The sequence below is a fragment of the Myotis nattereri genome (assembly GCF_964212035.1).
Source record: "Myotis nattereri genome assembly, chromosome: 6".
NCBI classification, from domain to species: Eukaryota; Metazoa; Chordata; class Mammalia; order Chiroptera; family Vespertilionidae; genus Myotis; species Myotis nattereri.
The window spans coordinates 90598337-90616013 of NC_138081.1; the positions used below are offsets into that span (position 1 = coordinate 90598337).

Here is a 17677-nt window from a genome sequence, read left to right on the forward strand (position 1 = left end):
CTTTTCCTTACCCCCACTCCCACCTCCAAATGGTTACTCAGCTACTTCGTAATCCTTCTGAGGAGTTGGACACAGCTCGAGCCAAGATTTATCTTTGTATTGTACAATCCTGTTTATTTTCTGGTTAAAGAATGTGCACGAAATGATGCAGGATTTTAAATGGTGTGTGTAACTTAGCGAAGAGAACCAAATAATGTTCCACCACTATTTGTTTGTCAAGTACCAATCATTCTTTTATCATTAATTAAAGGAAGAATTCTTCAATTGTCTACCAAGCAGCAGTTTATTACCCTAGTGTGGTTTTTTGACTGTTACTTAAAAATGATGAAATATCTTTCCGTTTAAGATATTTTACGTTTTATTAAATTACGCTGGCTTCCCCTCACTCTGAAATGACTCTCCCTTTTACACAGAAAGAGGATAGGCTCCTCTGGTCTCTGGTCACCTTCAGCACAAATAGTCCTGTCATTTGTGAACCTGATGAAATGCCTGGCGCCGGTGGCTGGAAAGTGTACAAGTTGCTCTTTCAATTTGTTCCATAATTTAAGACCCTGTGCATTTATTTAAATTGCTTGGCAGTAGACGTTTGCTGTTTTTTTAGCAGCTCAATGAATAAACGGGAAGTCTGCTCAAGTACTATGCACTTTGACTATTGACATGGAATTTAAAGGTGAGATTGAACCAATTCATAAATATAACAATTGATCTAAGAGGCTCTCTGTCTGGGATGAACCGATCAATGAAGGCAAGAGTTAGAAAAAGAATATAGCTCCACTGTCCCTTTGGACTGCCTTTGCTTACACACCTAGGGCAGTTGCTGCTTATAGCCTTTCTTATATAACCTGCGTGACCATCTCACCTCCAGTCCTCAGTCAATTTCAAGGGGAAACGAAGCACCCATGCAATTATGTGGGTTCCTCTTATTCTTAACTCAAACATTCTAGGAAGTAGTTTGAGTGATAGTTTTAGGCTTAAACATTGTATCTGGGAGAGCGCTTCCTTTTATTCACTCAATAGAAAAAAATTCATTGTGTAAGTATGTGGGTTGGATATCATGCTATGTGTGTGTGTGTGTGTGTGTGTGGGGGGGGGGGTTACAAAAAGAAACGAAACACCATCCCTGTCCTCAGGGAGCTTTTAGTGTGCCGGGTAGACAACACATATACATCTCGATGGGCTTTAATGTGTTAGTGACTATGATGAGATGTGATGTGCGAATGACCACAGAGCTGTGGGAGGGCAGAGGACAGGAGCTCCAGGTGTGGACGCAGTGTCACGTCGTGGGCAGTGGTCGGCCTGCATGACCTTCACCCCACCTCCAGGTGCACACTGAGTACGGAGGGTAGAGGGCCTGAGACCTTCAGCCTGCTCATCGTCTGGGCGAAGGACCCGCCTCAGTGAGTGGGGCAATGGGATTCCCCGGGCCTGTGTCATAGGGACTGAGAGCTGTGGTCCTAGGAGACTGCTCTTTCCAAGCAAGAGCACCCCCAGGGCCTTCTGAAGGGAGTGCTTATACTGTTGTTCTGCCCTCGGGGCCCCTTGGAACAGCTAGAGGCTGCCAAGGATTTATGGTCATGCGGGAGGGGGTGGGGGGGCACCTGGGCAATCATAAATCTTCAACCCTGCCTGCCTTTCTAACAATGAGTTCGCTTGCCAGTGCAGAGAGCCATTGGAACTCAAAATAAATAATTCGGTCAGTCACTCCACAGATAATTATGGAGTGTCCACTGGGCGAGCACTGTTTCCTCTTCCATTTATGCCATTCCTCAGCAAAGTGGGAGGAGCAAGGCATCAGATTCTTTTTTAAAAAATATATATATTTTATTGATTTTTTTACAGAGAGGAAGGGAGAGGGATAGAGAGTAAGAAACATTGATGAAAGAGAAACATTGATCAGCTGCCTCCTGCACACCTCTTACTGGGGATGTGCCCACAACCAAGGTACATGCTCTTGACTGGAATCGAACCTGGGACCCTTCAGTCTGCATATCCACTGAGCCAATCTAGTTAGGGCCCAAGTTGTTATTTTAAAGGTGAAACTGTCACAATTAGAGTGACAGCATTGACGATGAGGGTTCCTGGGGCCGAGGAAGGCAGGTGAGGATGCTCTTCACACAAACCTAGCCTTTCACCCCACCCCCAATGAAGGCTTGAACTTCTGCTACTTGCTTCACCCCTGTGGGTTCCAGACACGTAACCTTGGGCAATGACTCAAATCTCAATCCTCGAAGGTCCGCAGAGGGTTACAAGGATTATCAGCCACGCGTACCTTCCTTAGGCCTTGGAGAGGTTCAGGATGGGGAGTGTTTTTGAGGGAGAGGAGAAAGCTAGGAGCGGAGCCCAGTGTAAGAGGCACCGTCACGTCGTGGAGGAGCCTGATGACTTTCATGTGAAGGCTGACTTCCTAGTTCCTGTGGTTTGTCTAGGTCCTAGGACGTTACACTGTGGGCCTCTCACCACCAGTGGACAGAGGGAGAAGATGAGTCAGTGGGCGAGGCACCCCAGGCCAGTGGTCACATGGCCTGTGCAGAGCAAGCACTCACTTAGTGTACATTATTATGGTAATTATTAACAAAGCTGCAGAAATGCAGAGCATGTGTTCCTGTTTCCAGGAAGCTCTGCATCTGGGGGCTTTTGCTCACATTTTCTTTTCATCCTTATGGTTTTGAACAAGTTGGGGATGTGTTAGATCTTTACTTGAAATATTCAGGTACCAGGAGTGACAGGTTCCTGGGAAGAGACATTTGCATTGAACATCTTTTTTAAAAAATATATATATTTTATTGATTTTTTACAGAGAGGAAGGGAGAGAGATAGAGAGTTAGGAACATCAATGAGAGAGAAACATCGATCAGCTGACTCTTGCACACCCCACTCTGGGGATGTGCCCGCAACCAAGTACATGCCCTTGACTGGAATCGAACCTGGGACCCTTCAGTCCACATGCCGATGCTCTATCCACTGAGCCAAACCGGTTAAGGCTGAACTTCTTTTTAGAAGGAGGAACCGATGCTCCTCGGTGCCCAGGCTATGTAGCACCTTCTGTGGTCCTTGCTACCGTTTGCTGAGTGTGCGCTCCATGCCCGGGCACCTTCACGCCAGCTTTGCATTGAGCTCTTGGAATTAGATAGTCGCCCCCCTTTTACATGCGTGGGGCAAGGGCTGGGAGGATGAGCTCTCTTGCCCCAGCTCACACCGGTAGTGAGGGGCAGAGATGGAATTTATACCTGGACTGGTCTCTCTCTCTAAACTCCATGTACTTGGCCACTCCCTGGCCCCTGCCCAAGGGTCTCATTTGTGCTGAGAGGCAGGTCAGAGGGGCCTGTGTGGGAAGATGGAGGATTTGTTCCCTGGGTTCCTGTTCTGTGTCCTGTTGACCCAGACCCTTCCCACCCCCAGGTCCTTTTATCTCAGAAAAGAGTGGCCTTATGACCCACTGAGACCTAGGGTGGGACACATAACACCATTTCTGCCTGACTGAGTCCTTTTCTAAAAACTGTGTCTGGAGAGCTACGATAATCTCTCCAGAAATATTCATTTGTTCAACAAGTCACTATATGTTGGTTTTAAGAAGGGCAGAGATTGGGGGTGGAGGAGGAGTGCCTTGCATGGAGGGTGGGGAAGGGAAATGGGGCTCAGACTTGGGAAAGCACCTCCTCAGCTTGGCTCCATGTCACCCCGCTTTCCCACACAGCTCCTCCCTCCTGCAGTCAGCATCCCGTGCTCCCCTAACTTCTCGGACTGAGTACCTTCTCACCAAGTGCCCCCCTCACCGCGGAGTCCACAGCGCCAGTGCTCACACCCATCCTTGTGCCCACCTGCTGCCCCTGCGCACTGCTTCCTCGGCTTTCTGCTGGGAGGCCTGAGGGCATCGGTCCCTGTCCTTCCGTGTGACCCATTTTCCTTCTGAAAGCTTCCCCGTCTCCCTTCCACCGATGTTCTGAGGCCCCTCCAGTGAGGCGGCAAAGCTGGCTCCTTGTTAACTGAAGAAATGTCTTGCAGATCCCAGGGCTGATTTAAACGTTTAATAATATAATATGTAAACACATCCCACTTAAAAGCAAGTATAAACTCCTTCTGCTGATGGTTCTTCCAATTATAAAATCAAATCAAAATTGCAAATCAAATGTAAATAGCCAGCCAGTGGCACTCAGCGGTACAACATGAGTTCACTGTGGCGGCGGGTGTGGGTTGGCAATTAGGTGCAGACTGCTGCCTCTTAGCATCCTTAAAGCGACATCTCTGGCTTCGCTTGGTGTAAATAAGTCATTTAAGTATTAAACCTACCCTTTGGCCTTTTCTCAGTCGCCCATGACAACGTAATTCTGCTCGATGCCAATGTGTACACACAGGGCCAACTTGGCTAGCGGACGGCCATCCAGACGATTCTTAGAATAAATAGGCTCGCTTATAGAGCGTTGTTTGGATTGTCATAAAGAGAAACCATGATGTGTAAATATTTTCACAGGACACTCACCCAACCCCCAGGCTGCAGGCTGCTCCGCTCTCCGTCTTCCTGTGTGGGTTTCCCCTGCAGGCCTAGCGCAAGGGGCCCTGGGAGGAGGTGGCTGTCACAACAGGTTGTCTCCACCCCCGGCCCCGCTGCCCATGAGTCTCCCTCAGCTGCTGGTGTTCGCAGGGCTGCCATCCCAGGGCACTTCACACCCCCATTTCGAGGCGGAGACTGTGCTGTGAGCCACTGTCACCTTCGGCAAGCTGTTAAGCTGGTTGTCATGGAGCTTGAAAACCATAATCCATTTTCAAGCTGTTTTAGCTTGAGCGGTCCTGCCCCCTTCACTGTGGAGAGAGGTGAGCGTGTCTGTTTTTTAAAAGCTGACACTCCACTTGACAGGCTTCATGGTGTAGCTAGTTAGAAGTGTGTGTGCATGTGGTATGCGTTGAGTGTGTGTGTGGTGTGTGCATGTGAGTGTGCGTGTGTGTATTGAGTATGTGTGCATGTGAGTGTGTGTGGTGTGCATGTGAATGTGTGTGTGTGGTGTGTGCATGTGAGTGTGTGGTGGTGTGCATGTGAATGTGTGTGTGTGTGTGAGTGTGTGTGTGGTATGTGTATGTGTGTGTGAGTGTGTGTGTGGTGTGTGCATATGAATGTATGTGTGGTCTGTGCATGTGAATGTGTGTGTGTGTGTGTGTGCTGTGTGCATGTGAATGTGTGTATGTGAGTGTATGTGCATGTGAGTGTGTGTGTGGTATGTGTGTGTGTGAGCGTGTGTGTGCTGTGTGCATGTGAATGTGTGTATGTGAGTGTATGTGCATGTGAGTGTGTGTGGTATGTGTATGTGTGTGTGAGTGTGAGTGTGTGCTGTGTGCATGTGAATGTGTGTATGTGAGTGTATGTGCATGTGAGTGTGTGTGTGGTATGTGTATGTGTGTGTGTGTGAGTGTGTGCTGTGTGCATGTGAATGTGTGTATGTGAGTGTATGTGCATGTGAGTGTGTGTGTGGTATGTGTATGTGTGTGTGTGAGCGTGTGTGTGCTGTGTGCATGTGAATGTGTGTATGTGAGTGTATGTGCATGTGAGTGTGTGTGTGGTATGTGTATGTGTGTGTGTGTGTGTGAGTGTGTGCTGTGTGCATGTGAGTGTGTGTATGTGAGTGTATGTGCATGTGAGTGTGTGTGTGGTGTGTGGCGTGTGCTGTCACCCAGGCTGACTGTTTCGGGGACCTGCCTCAGTTGCATTGCTGCAGCCTGGCGCCTGAGCCTGTGGGGAGCTCTTGGCTGTTGCAGGCCTGGCTGCAGGCCGAGGGTTCTGCTGGCAGGGCTGTGCCTCTGTCACTCAGCATGGCAGCGTGCCCCTGGGTGTGCCAGTTGGGCAGCTGGCCCAGCTGCAGGGCCTGGGCGAAGGGAGGAGGGGAGGAGGCTGCTGAGAGGCACTTCGCTCATCGGTCATGGGGCGGGCACTGGAAATGGCTTAACTCAGAACTGCTCGTTGGTTTGTGAAATGTCCTCAAGGTCCCAGTGTGGTCCTATGATGGCGTCTTCTCCAAAACCTCTCAGCTCAAAACTGGGATCTTCTCTACTTTGTCCTTCTCCCTCGTCCACCATCCAGGTCAGCTCCAGATTCCACCTGCTTTGCCCTCCCTGCTTATCAGTGTTTGAAATCTTCATTCTCGCCACAACCTGCATTCTAGCTGTTACTCTCCCCGAGGCGGGTGATGAGCGATAAGAGAAGTGCCTCTCAGCGGCCTGCTCACCTCCTCCCTTGCCCGGGCCCTGCCCTCCTGGCATTTCCCACCCTCGCTCTAGAGCCCTCAGTGGCTCTGGTCTTACAGGATGAGGGGAAACTGTCAGGCTGACGGACTTTGTTTGTCTTTCACAACATTTTAAGGAATTATTAACCAACTTAAAAGAAATCAAGATATTTTTACAATAAAGATCTGTATTTTCAACTTTTCCTGAAAACTTGGAGGATCTCACAGCCCTGAGTGCAATAGGCAGGAATGGAGTGTTCTTTTTGCTGTCTTCTCCTGGGACTCGTTTTCATCAGTTTGCCACACTCCCCACTACTCCTTATAGAGCCCCTATCTGCCTCAGCTCTCATCTCTGTTTCCTGTGTAGCCTCTTTTAATATCTGCTATCCGACTCAAGAAAAGGGCCTTTCTGCACTATGTATTTAGAACACACCTTGTATTCTTGCCTCCTTTGTACATTGTTGCCTCTTGTGGGTGCTCCCCCTCCCCCTTTAAACCTGTCCAAATCCTGCTATTCCACAAGGCCAGCTGACATGCTCTCTCCTCTGTGAAACCTCCCGGCCCGGCCCAGGTGGAAATTTCCCTCTCCTTAATTGCCAGGGCACTTGGGCTGTCTCTCTCTTTTGGTGCCATTGTACATTGTTTTGTCCTGAGCTTAGACGGTGTGTCTGTCCAAGACAGAGCCTTACAGCGGCTGACACATGGTGCCTCGTACACAGCGGGTTCCCAGCAGGAAAGATGCGCCAAATAATCAGGTGCCTTGTTCCGTGCGTCTCTACAGGAGGGCATGTGACTACATGTTGTCAGCTGGTGGCTTACCTCAGCGACTCTGAAGAGATTGTTTGATCTGTGTTTAATGTGGGGAAACCCCCAAATCCCAGTGAACTCTGGGACACCAGAGTAAGCAATGTCACTAAGGTTACATTCAGTGATACTGCTTTATACAGAAGGTAGAGACACAGAAAACGTCAATGGAATATGGACTATTTCCACACTCCTCATTAAAAATATTAAATGCCAAATAGACACAGGGTTCTATACCCGATACTAGATCAGCCTTTGCTTCCCAGGCCTCTCCCACATGTGCCTCTGTGGCCCGTGTCTCCATGTCCTTCTCACCCAGGCTTTGGTTTGGCATCATGGACGGCGGGAACGCACCTGGGCTCAGGCCCCTCCTACCCTCTGATGGATGAGGGTGGGTAGCAACATAGGTTGGTAGCCAGTGCCGTTGCCTCATGATTCTTGTAATGACTCGGGGACTTGTTTGCATCAGCTTTCCCACCGGGATGGCCACGCCCAGAGTTTCCCAGCCACCTGCCTTGAGTAATGGCGGTGGCCTCGCGATGCATTTTCTTTACTCCTCGCGAGGGTCTCTGAGAAGGAAGGGAGCTTTGCTTCCCACCTCTAGTCCAGGGTGGGTGGGCTCCAGGGCAGTGCTGTCCCGAGGAATGAGAGCCTCTATGGCAGCGGTTCTCAACCTGTGGGTCGTGACCCCTTTGGCGGCCTAACGACCCTTTCACAGGGGTCGCCTAAGACCATCCCGCATGTCAGATATTTACATGACGATTCATAACAGTAGCAACATTACAGTGATGAAGTAGCCACGAAAATAATTTTATGGTTGGGTCACAACATGAGAAACTGTATTTAAAGGGCCAGAAGGTTGGGAACCACTGCTCTATGGGACCGTCCAGGGCAGTAGTCACTCACCACAGGCGGTAATTGAGCACTGAAATTTATGGCTCATGGACTGAGGAGCTGAATTCTTTGTTGATTTCATTTCAGTGAATTTCAATTTAAACACCACCTGTGGCTGCCATGTTGGGCGGCCTGGATCTGGAGGACTGGGGAAAGTGGGTCACGCGGGGCCTGAGGGAGAGCTGGGCGGAGGACACCTAATTGCCGGGGCCTCCCACGTGGGCGGGCCTGGAGCTTGCCGTCTTGCAACACAAGTAAAAGCCCTTTTGACCAAATTGGGCGGAGCATCAAAGCTGAATAACAGCTGCAGGAAAACCCTTCTGCGGCGTTCTGGGCAAGCCATTATTTACTTATGATCTCCTTTAAGAAGAGCAGACACAGAGGCCCTGGACCTGTGACTCCCGGAGCAGGTCCTACACCGTCTTCCTCTGCTTGATTTCATGAACCATCACATAGATATATACCTGCTGCTCCAACCAAATATAAATGCTGCACCCAAATGACTGATTTGGGGAGGGGAGGGGAGAGGAAAGGAAATAGACTGCGACTGAGATAGGCCGTGGCCGGGAGGCCCCGAGGCTGTGCCTTCCCGGCGTCACTCCGAGTTCCAGGGCTGCCAGTGGTGTTGTGATCGTGGGCATTTCTTGGATGGTGTCTCAGGTCCCACCAGTCCTTTCACTCTGAGAAGTCTGGCACCCTTGACAGCTCCACCACTGTCATCTTAAATTCTCCCTCAGTGAGTCTTCCTTTCGGCAGGGTTTCACATAGACACAAAAAGAGGAAGTCGGAAAAGGGAAAAAGAAAAAGAAAAAAATAGGGGGAAAAAAAAAAGAGGAAGTCGGGCAGGCACAGGCAGGTCGTGGAGGGGAAGGTTAGGGCTGGGCAAGGAGACGGGTACCCAGGGAGGGGGAGCTGCACACATGTCCAGGGTGGTCTTTCCTGGTGTCCTGACAATGGAGTGGAGCCTTGGGGTCCTCCCAGCATCCTCTGCCCATAAAGAGTCCACATCTGTATCCATCTCCCTGCTCTGCCCCAGGAGGGCTCCACTCAGAGAGACAGAGGGACTGGATGCAAGTGGGCCCCGTGCATTCCAGGTCAGGGCAGCAGCCCCTGTGGTTTCATAGGAGTGTATCAGAGTCCTCAGTGTCCTCAAAACACTTGGGTCTGCTTTTGTGTTGGAACAGGGGAAAATGTTCTTAGAAAGGAAAGACTCAGGAAGTCAGCCTTGCCCTGAAGACCAGATGATGCAGCTGACACACAGCGGCTAAGCCAGGTGGATGCACAGGTGTCCCCCCCGCTGCCCCCCCACCCCTCCGCCCCCAAACACACAGGTTTCTCAATCATTTCTCGCCCATCCCTGTGGCTGGAGGGGTTGGAGTGCAGGTGACTCCTAATGGGAAGGTGCAATGCAAAATGACAGCGCTTGTTAGATGTGATTTGATTTCAGCACCCTCAGAGGTATGGGGGGAGATCAGGTAGCAGGAGAAATGAGAAGCAGCAAAGACTTACTTTGGATTGGAAGTACTGGTTCCAAGTCAGTGAGGCCTTTCACACATTCCAGCCGTACATTCTTGCCCTCCTTTCTGGATTGGACGTTTAGTTTTGGGAATATTAAACTCCAGTCACTCTGACTGAAATGATAACAGGAATTTACTTGTGAATGTGCCTGTTTTAGAGGAGGTTTGACTCGGTGACTGAGTGAAATTCTCCAGAACCCCCTTTCCCTATTTCTCTGACCCCGCCCCTTTGTGGAGCCAGCCCCACTCCTTTCGGGTTCCATGATGACTGCTGGCAATGTTCAGGCTCAGAGCTGCCCCAGCCCACTGTCAGATCGGAGGGAGAGTGGAGGGTGCGTCTGTTGGAAGAGCTTCTATTCCCAGAGGTCCTCACTGGCCTCAGTTGGGTCCGAGCCCTCTCTTGAGTCAGGAACTGGGGCTAGGCTCAGGCGAGGCTCATCCAAGGGCCCCACCTCAGAAACCTGTGACAAAATCAGGTTTTCCTCAGACCCAGAATCATAAAAGAAGTTATTCAACCCCCCCCCCAAAAGAATCAAAGATATTGATTCTAATGGGAATGTGAAATGCAAAATGACAGCGTTTTTTGAGAAGGGTAAGAGAAGGGTAGTTGTTGGGTAGGAAACCCCAACTCTCACTACTCTTTCTATAATTTACCAATCCTTCTCGTGTACTTATCATTGCAGTTTTCTGCCCGAAAGCAGAAATTTGTTATTTTTGAAAATTTACTTTTTACTGCTTTGTGACTCGTAAACTTCCTTTGTTCCCCCTCTCCCATCCCCCGTCCTCCCTCCCTCCTCTTTTTTCTCCCTCCTTCTCCCTACTTTTTCTTGTTTTCCCTTCCCCCCTTTCTCCTCTCCCATTTCCCCTTCCTTCCCCTCCTCTTCCTCCTCTTCCTGCTAGTCTCTGCTTCCCCTTTGCTGTCAGCTGGTGATCTAGTCATTTATTTAACTCAGCTAAGTTGGTTCAGCACGATGTAGTTTCTCACTAAATAGAATGCCTTCTCATTTGTCCTCCAGGAAGAAGAAATGCCAGATGTAGAAATTGACATTGATGATCTTCTTGATGCAGACAGTGAAGAAGAGAGAGCTTTAAAATTACAGGTAAGCAGCTTTCAAAATCTAGAACCTTCCCGTTGTAGGTGCTTGAATCCACTCGGGGCTCCTGAGCTTGCAGAGGGGAAAGGGATGGGATGCGACGTATTCACCCTCATGAAGCTCACCTCTGGTTCTCTGACGGTAAAGCAGTTCTTGACAACAGTCAGTTCTCGAAGTACCTTATGGATGTGAGTTTTTCCAGACTTTTCTTTTGGGAGGGAGAGCTGGCTCTGCCTCTTGAGATCCATTTGCCAGAGAAGGAAGAGATGCCCAACAATTGTATGAGAGGGAGAAGGGCTGAGCTGGAAACTGGGTGTCTAAACTCAGTGGATTATATCATTCATGACATTCATTTCTACATAAGATTATGTACAACATAATTCTGTTTAGTAAAGTTTCTTTTACTAGAGTATGCTCACCTGATAGCATCCTGGTACATGCTGAGATGTCTCATGTTTCCTTGGCCCACAGTAATACAATATTTATTTCCCTTCCCAGAAGAGGTCAAATCTATCATTTAAAAATCTATATTTGGGAGTTTCTAAAACCAGTCAACCTTTGACTTGCCAATGTTTTGAATGTTCACAGATAATTACTGTTAATGGTGGTTGGTTATTACCAGGGGCAAATGATCGCTAAAGGCAATTAAAGGTCACATTTTAATACATGAATGTGTTAATAATTACTAGCATCCCTTGAGTGGCGAACAAGTCTTGGTTTAATGATTATATCTTGTTGGTAAATTTAAGTGGGAGATGAAAGTTAAAAAAAGGAAAGTGGGCATCAGTTTTATACAGCATGGAATGACATCAAGTTTTCCTAACATTGAGAACTTGAAAGGGGTGTAGCTACCGTCAGGTCATCCCCTTTGGTTCCCAGGTGAGGACACTGAAGCCTGCAGAGGTGTGACCCAGGCCCCTGACTTTCCAGTGTGATTGTCACCATCTTTCAGAGGCTGTCTCAATTGAAGTATATCCCGTTCATTATTAACCAAGTTGGCAGCCCAAAGGAAAGGTGTGTGTGTATGCCTGTGCATGCATGTGCTCTGGAAAATGTAAGGCATTCCTGCATATGAAGGACACAACTCTTTATATCTTTTTTAAAATAAGTTTAAATTGATTTTTAGAAGAGGAAGGGAGATATAGAACCATCAATGAGAGAGAAACTATCGATTGGCTGCCTCCTGCCCACCCCCTACTGGGGACCGAGCCCGCAATCCTGGCATGTGCTCTGACCAAGAATCAAACCCGTGACCTCTTGGTTCCTGGGTCAAAGCTCAACCACCAAACCACCCTGGCCCTGCACAACTCCTTATATCTCTAGGTGGTCAGTGGGTATTGAAATAAAGTGTGATTCTAGACAGTCAATGTGAAATGTTGATTCACCATGTTTAGAATAATACTATAAAGAAGAAATAATTTTTAATTTCACCTTTAAAATGATACTGATTTTTAAAATAATAAAACTTACCTTCTGTGTATTTCATTCCAGGAAGCTCTCGTAGACTGCCACAAACCAACAGAGGTAAGCAAATAATGTTTCCTAAATGCCATGTTTGAATTGGTTTTTATTAAATCAATTAGTCTATTTTTAAAGCCAAACCACAATAAGTGGGTTTGATTACATATATACTAAGTAGCAATTATTACCCATAATTATTTGTAAGCCTGAACATGCCTGGTTTAGGAAGACTTAAAATGAATTGATTTTCATGCGTTGCTTGCTTTTATATAAAAGCCAAACTTCAAAGGTAATTGTAAGAGGTTTTGGAATCATTTTAGTGGAGGTTTTAGGTTGTAACTGGAGAATGCATTCTATTGGTGTCTAGGTGTGTATTTTTTAAAAAGCTTACAGCCAATTCTGTTGTTCAAAATTGAACAGTTGCCTCTTTTGGAAGGAGCAATTTTATGTTTAGTTTAGATACTTATCAAGTGTATAAGTACTACTGTGGAAAACAATGGGTATTAGTTTGGTTAGACTGAAGCATTTAATGTATACACTAAAGAACAAAAGAGCAATGTGGGAATGGAGGATTTGATCAGTTAAGAAAATATTGGTGAAAGAAGTACTTTTACTATATCTCTGCGATAAATCAGAGAAATAGGAAGGTTTATCAGATGCTTGGGAGTCCATTTGGTGGTAGGACTTCTGCTTTTTGAAGTGACATAATTACAAAGTGAGGGGAAAGCATGCTTTTATAAGAATGTGTAAGATTTAAATGACTGGGTATTTTATGATCATTTGGTTTATGGCCAGTTACTACCTTGAGCTTTATTCTTACAATCTCTAGTTCTTCTTTATATTGATTCTATCTTGTGGTCACAGAGATTTTTAATTTTAGTTATTAAAAATATTTTTTAATCAATGTAATACATAGTCATACTTTTGAAAGTCAGATATAAGATTAACCTTCTAAAGAAAAAAAAAATAGCAGTGTCTTTTATTAAATCAACTAGAGGCCCAGTGCATGAAATTTGTGCATGGGCGGGGGGTGTCCCTCAGCCTGGCCTGCACCCTCTCCAATCTGGAATCCCTTGGGGGATGTCCGACTGCTGAGGGAAACCAACAGTCGGACATCCCTCTCACAATCTGGGACCTCTGGCTCCTAACTGCTCGCTTGCCTGATCGCCCCCAACTGCCCTCCCCTGCCAGCCTGATCACCCACAACTGCCCTCCCCTGCCAGCCTGATCGCTCCCAACTGCTCTCCCCTACCAGCCTGATTGCCCCCAACTGCCCTCCCCTGCTGTGACCAGCCTCCTCCACGCTGCGCAGAGCAGTGGGACCCCCAGGCCTTACCACTTGGAGCTTCCACTGTGTGTGCAGCCATCTTATGGTGGCCATTGCATGAGGGTGTGACGCCACCTAGGCTTTTATTATATAGGATTTGTTCCATTCCCTGCCAGGTTTGGACATCCATTTTTTTTTCCTGGAAAGGTATTAACATAGAGCTGATTGAAATGTAGAAAAAGAATGTCTTTATGTAATGCAAGAAGAAAAGGAGTATTTTTGTTTGGTTATTACTTGGATTTGGAGGATCCGTAGATAACGGCATAGCAGACATTGTAGCAATCAGGGGTGGGGGTACTAGGAGGAGCTTGCTTTTCTATTTCTCAGTCTAACTGTGCATGATTTTCAGATCTTAAGATCACATAGGAGCGCCTCCATTGCATTGAGATGTGACAGAAAATACATTTAACATGTGCTTGAGGGCACCTGTGTTAGCATCTGTTAAGGTAGTTGCCAGTCCAATCCACGGGCTTTTAGAAATCTCTTCTTATAGTTGAAGGTGGCTGTGCCATTCTCTCAGATAAACATCCGATTTTTTTTTTCTGTGCATTTATTTCATTTCTGTGAAACAGAGGTTGTGCTATTTCCTATCATTTTGGAAATCAAAGCCTGTAAGTGGATGTGATCAGGGGTTCATGCAGACGACTAAGTCTAAGAGTAGGTGGTGGGAAGCATCTCTGGGCCTCAGTAACCTGCCTGGTTGCGGAAATGGCACGTCCACATGAAGACGCAGGAAAGGAATTTCTGCTCATGGTTGTAAATAGAAGTAGACAGGAGCAGGCCTGCTTTGTGGTTCTTTCTGTGTTGGCAGCCAGAAGGCAGAATCCTCAGCTTTTGCCTTGGTCTCACTTTCTGACATGCTTTTGTGGTGGCCATTGTCAACTCATTTTGATCACATCAGCTCTTACCCATGTAGCATTTTAACCTGTTGTTTGAAATATTCTTGAGTCTCTGTGTCCCTGGAAGTACTCACAGTCCCTGTTCACTGAGCTGATTGTAGGGGAGAGAAACTATAAACTGGATATTTACAACACAGAGAAGCTGTGTGGGTGATGGGAGGAGACGCGGCTTGGCATTTTGCTATATTTTCTTTATTCATTTGCTCAACAAATGTTTATCAAACATCTATGTGTCTGTAACTAATCTAGGAACTCAGATAAAGCAGCGAATCTGTATGTTCCTTTTACAAACAATCTTGTATAAGGCCACAGTGAGCTATGTAGAGAATTTAAATGCTGAAAGAATATTAAAAAAGGAATAACAGGACAGAAATGCCAGGGTGTCAGCTTATCCCGTGATTCTCTAAGTTAGGAACCAACGTGCTTAATAGGATATGATTTTATGGGAATCTGTACTTGCTAGAGAAACTGAGGAAGGGGGCACTTCACTCCACTCTAACGGGTGTGAATGTCTACACTCAGGGGAACCTTTCCATGTGGCTTCTTATGGGGTTTCCTTAAAAAAGACTGCAGTTTTGGGCTGCGGTGAGGAATAGAGCTTGAATGCTAGATTAAGTTGAAATACAACCTTTGAAAGCTGCCACCTTCAGGACAATGTTACTGACCAGTGAGAGAACTGGGAGCTTCCAAAGAAAGACTGTAATCAGATGAAAAGGACATTCTAGTGGTTGTAGCCCTCGGCTATGAGAGCCTTATGTTTCAGTGTACTGTAATTAGGGGGTAAGTAATAAAGGGGTGGGACTTATTCACCAGAAACATGAGTAACCTTACCTAGTAGCCAAAAAAATTTGGTCCCAGCATGTCAGTTGCTCACATACTTAGAATAGGGCTCTTCATACACCAGGCCTCCTTGGCCCAGGAAAAAGAGCCGGGCCGTGCTGGACCTGGTGTTTGGACCCCACATTTGAGTTGACATCCTGTGCTCTGTCTACTTCTCACCTCCTTTCTCTGAATTCTTACTGGGTGAGCACATGCGCCACTCTGGAATATTTATAAACCTGATTAAGATGATCTTCATTGAGGAAAATCAAGCCAGAAACATTACTAGTAGGTGAGCTTGCCAAAGACATGGAGTCATGGAGCAAAACTCTGCATTTATTTCCTATTCTTCATTCCACATCCTCTGCCGAGTTAGGAAACCATCCCCAACACCATTCTCACTTCTGACAGCAATTGCAAGTGCAAGGCCATACTCATGTTTGCTGTTTTGCTAGAAGGACCCACAGAATTCACTGAAAGTTGTCACACTCGCAGTTATATCACAGTGAAAGGCTACCGATGAAAGTCAGCCAGGGGAAGAGATGCATGGGACAGAGTCCAGGAAAGTTCCAAGTGCAGAGCCTCTAGCCATCCTCTCCCAGGGGAGTCACAGACAGTGTTGACTCTCAGCTATGCGGTGTGGCAGTGTAGAGAGTATTGCCAACCAGGGAAGCTCATCTGAGCCAAATATTTTTTATTGGGACTTGGTCACATAGTCATGGTTGACTGCCCACAGTGACCCCAAGTCACCAGGCCCTCTGGACATTGAGCTGGCACCATGTGACCCAAAGCCCCCACCCTACATCACATTGTTAGACTGTCTTTCATGTCCCTAGCCCCAGGTGAACAAAGACACTCTCATCAGGCAGAACATTCCAAGGGCAGCATGCCTCCCAGGAGCTGAGGGCAAAGACCAGACATCTTTCTGGGCAAGGTTAAATTCTTTACTACACACTCTTAGAAGCAGTTTGACCATGAGAATAGTTATGATGATGACAACAATAATTGTGATGTAACATAAGGAAAGAAAAAAGAGATGCCATGATAGGAAGAGCCACACGTATTTTGCCTTTGGATGCTTTTCTTCCAGCAATTAATGATTTTTTTCTTTTAAAGCGAGATGGAGGAGGAGGAGGGTACAGGTTTTAAAGGGCAGTGGGCCTTTAAAATGGTTGGCATTTTTGAGTGATTTGAGTGTGATTTTATGGCCTTTCCTTTTTTCATTAAACTCAAAATGAATGATCGAGTTTTAAGAGCTGATCAACTCTATCTTATAAACAGCTCCACATTCTCTTCTTGTGTTTAGACTTCTCTAGACAGAAGAGGGAATAAGAGTTAAGAGCAGTTTAACACATGACATTTGGATTGCTATAATTTTTAGCAAAGGGAGTTACTACCAAAACCAAATTTCAAAGTTTGGAAATGGGTTTCTTTCATTTACATGAGACTGAGGTTCTTGTAGGAAGTACTATTGTCCCTCGTTGGTAATGGGATCCTTGATGAAATTACTTTAGTTTTGTGGTGATTATAAAATGGGAGATTATAATTTTGCTGAATTAACTCCATTGGTTATTTGCATTGGTTGGATCATTTACGTGGATTTTATGTTATGTTGTCTGAATTCCAAGTGTGTGGATTTTGAGAAAACTATTAGTAAGTGAAGTAAGAACTAAATGCTGGTAAAGTTGAATATGGTAAGAGCAAAGGAACTGTTGTTCTGCATACAAATAAGGGCTAGAATTTGGGTACAAAATAAATTAACCTAAGAGCAGTAGTCTGAAACTCTAAAGTAGATTAAGGGGACTGCTTTTATCAGCAGAACAAATTAATCTTTAAAGGCATATAGTCAAGAAAATAAATGGACAAAGTAGTGTCAATGGTTTTTAAGTTAAAGGAGATGGGGTGACTGGGGATGGGTAGGGGGGTCATCCAGGATGCCTAAGACTTTCAGGAATTTCTGTTGGCAGAAGTGATTATAACAACAGCAGGCACAAACCTTTACTCATAACAGATTCATGAGCCTCTTTTCAGATAATGAAAAATAGGATCAGTTCTGGTGTGCCCTGCTAGCAAATGAACCTCTCCAATGATAAACAACACTGTCCACCCTCTCCTCTGAGAGGAAAGAAATTAAATATCTCAGTGGGTAGTGATGACGGTGCTGAAAGTCTGTGACTGCAGGGTGCAAATCCCAGTGTCACACGGGGCTGAGGACGCCCCAGAAACTGTGTTCTCAGTACTGAATCACTGCCTGTCCCTTTGGCCTCCTGTGTGACCTGAATATTTAAGCCAATAAAAGTTTACAGTGTGATGTTTAAATGCTTCGCTGGTCCTTTGGGTGCGGATATTTTGCCATTTGGAACCATTTTCAGGGTTGCCATCATGTTTTAAAAGAGATACCTATTACCCTTCCATTGTCCTCACTTACCTAAACTTTGTTAAATCTAGAAATTCATCTTGCAGAGTGTGGTAACTAGAGTTAATACCGTATTGTATATTTAAAAGTTGCTAAGAGAGTAGATCTTAAAAGTTCTTATCACAGAAAAAAATAGGATAGTTATGTGGTAGTGAATGTTAACTAGACTTATTATGGTGAGTATGTCATGATGTTGCTGGTGGGAATGCAGTCCTTCCACTGAGTCACAAGAAAAGC

General features: G+C 46.2%; 1 protein-coding gene across 1 annotated transcript in view; it reads left to right on the forward strand.

Moving 5' to 3' along the window:
* PPP1R14C (protein phosphatase 1 regulatory inhibitor subunit 14C) overlaps window positions 1-17677 on the forward strand; it is a gene marked incomplete at its 5' end in the record, with an annotated part of 59386 nt that overhangs the window by 27184 nt on the left and 14525 nt on the right. Inside the window, 2 exons of the mRNA XM_081093669.1 lie at window positions 10441-10524; window positions 12010-12042. Coding sequence (XP_080949795.1) covers window positions 10441-10524; window positions 12010-12042 — 117 coding nt within the window. The remainder of the gene's footprint in view (window positions 1-10440; window positions 10525-12009; window positions 12043-17677) is intronic.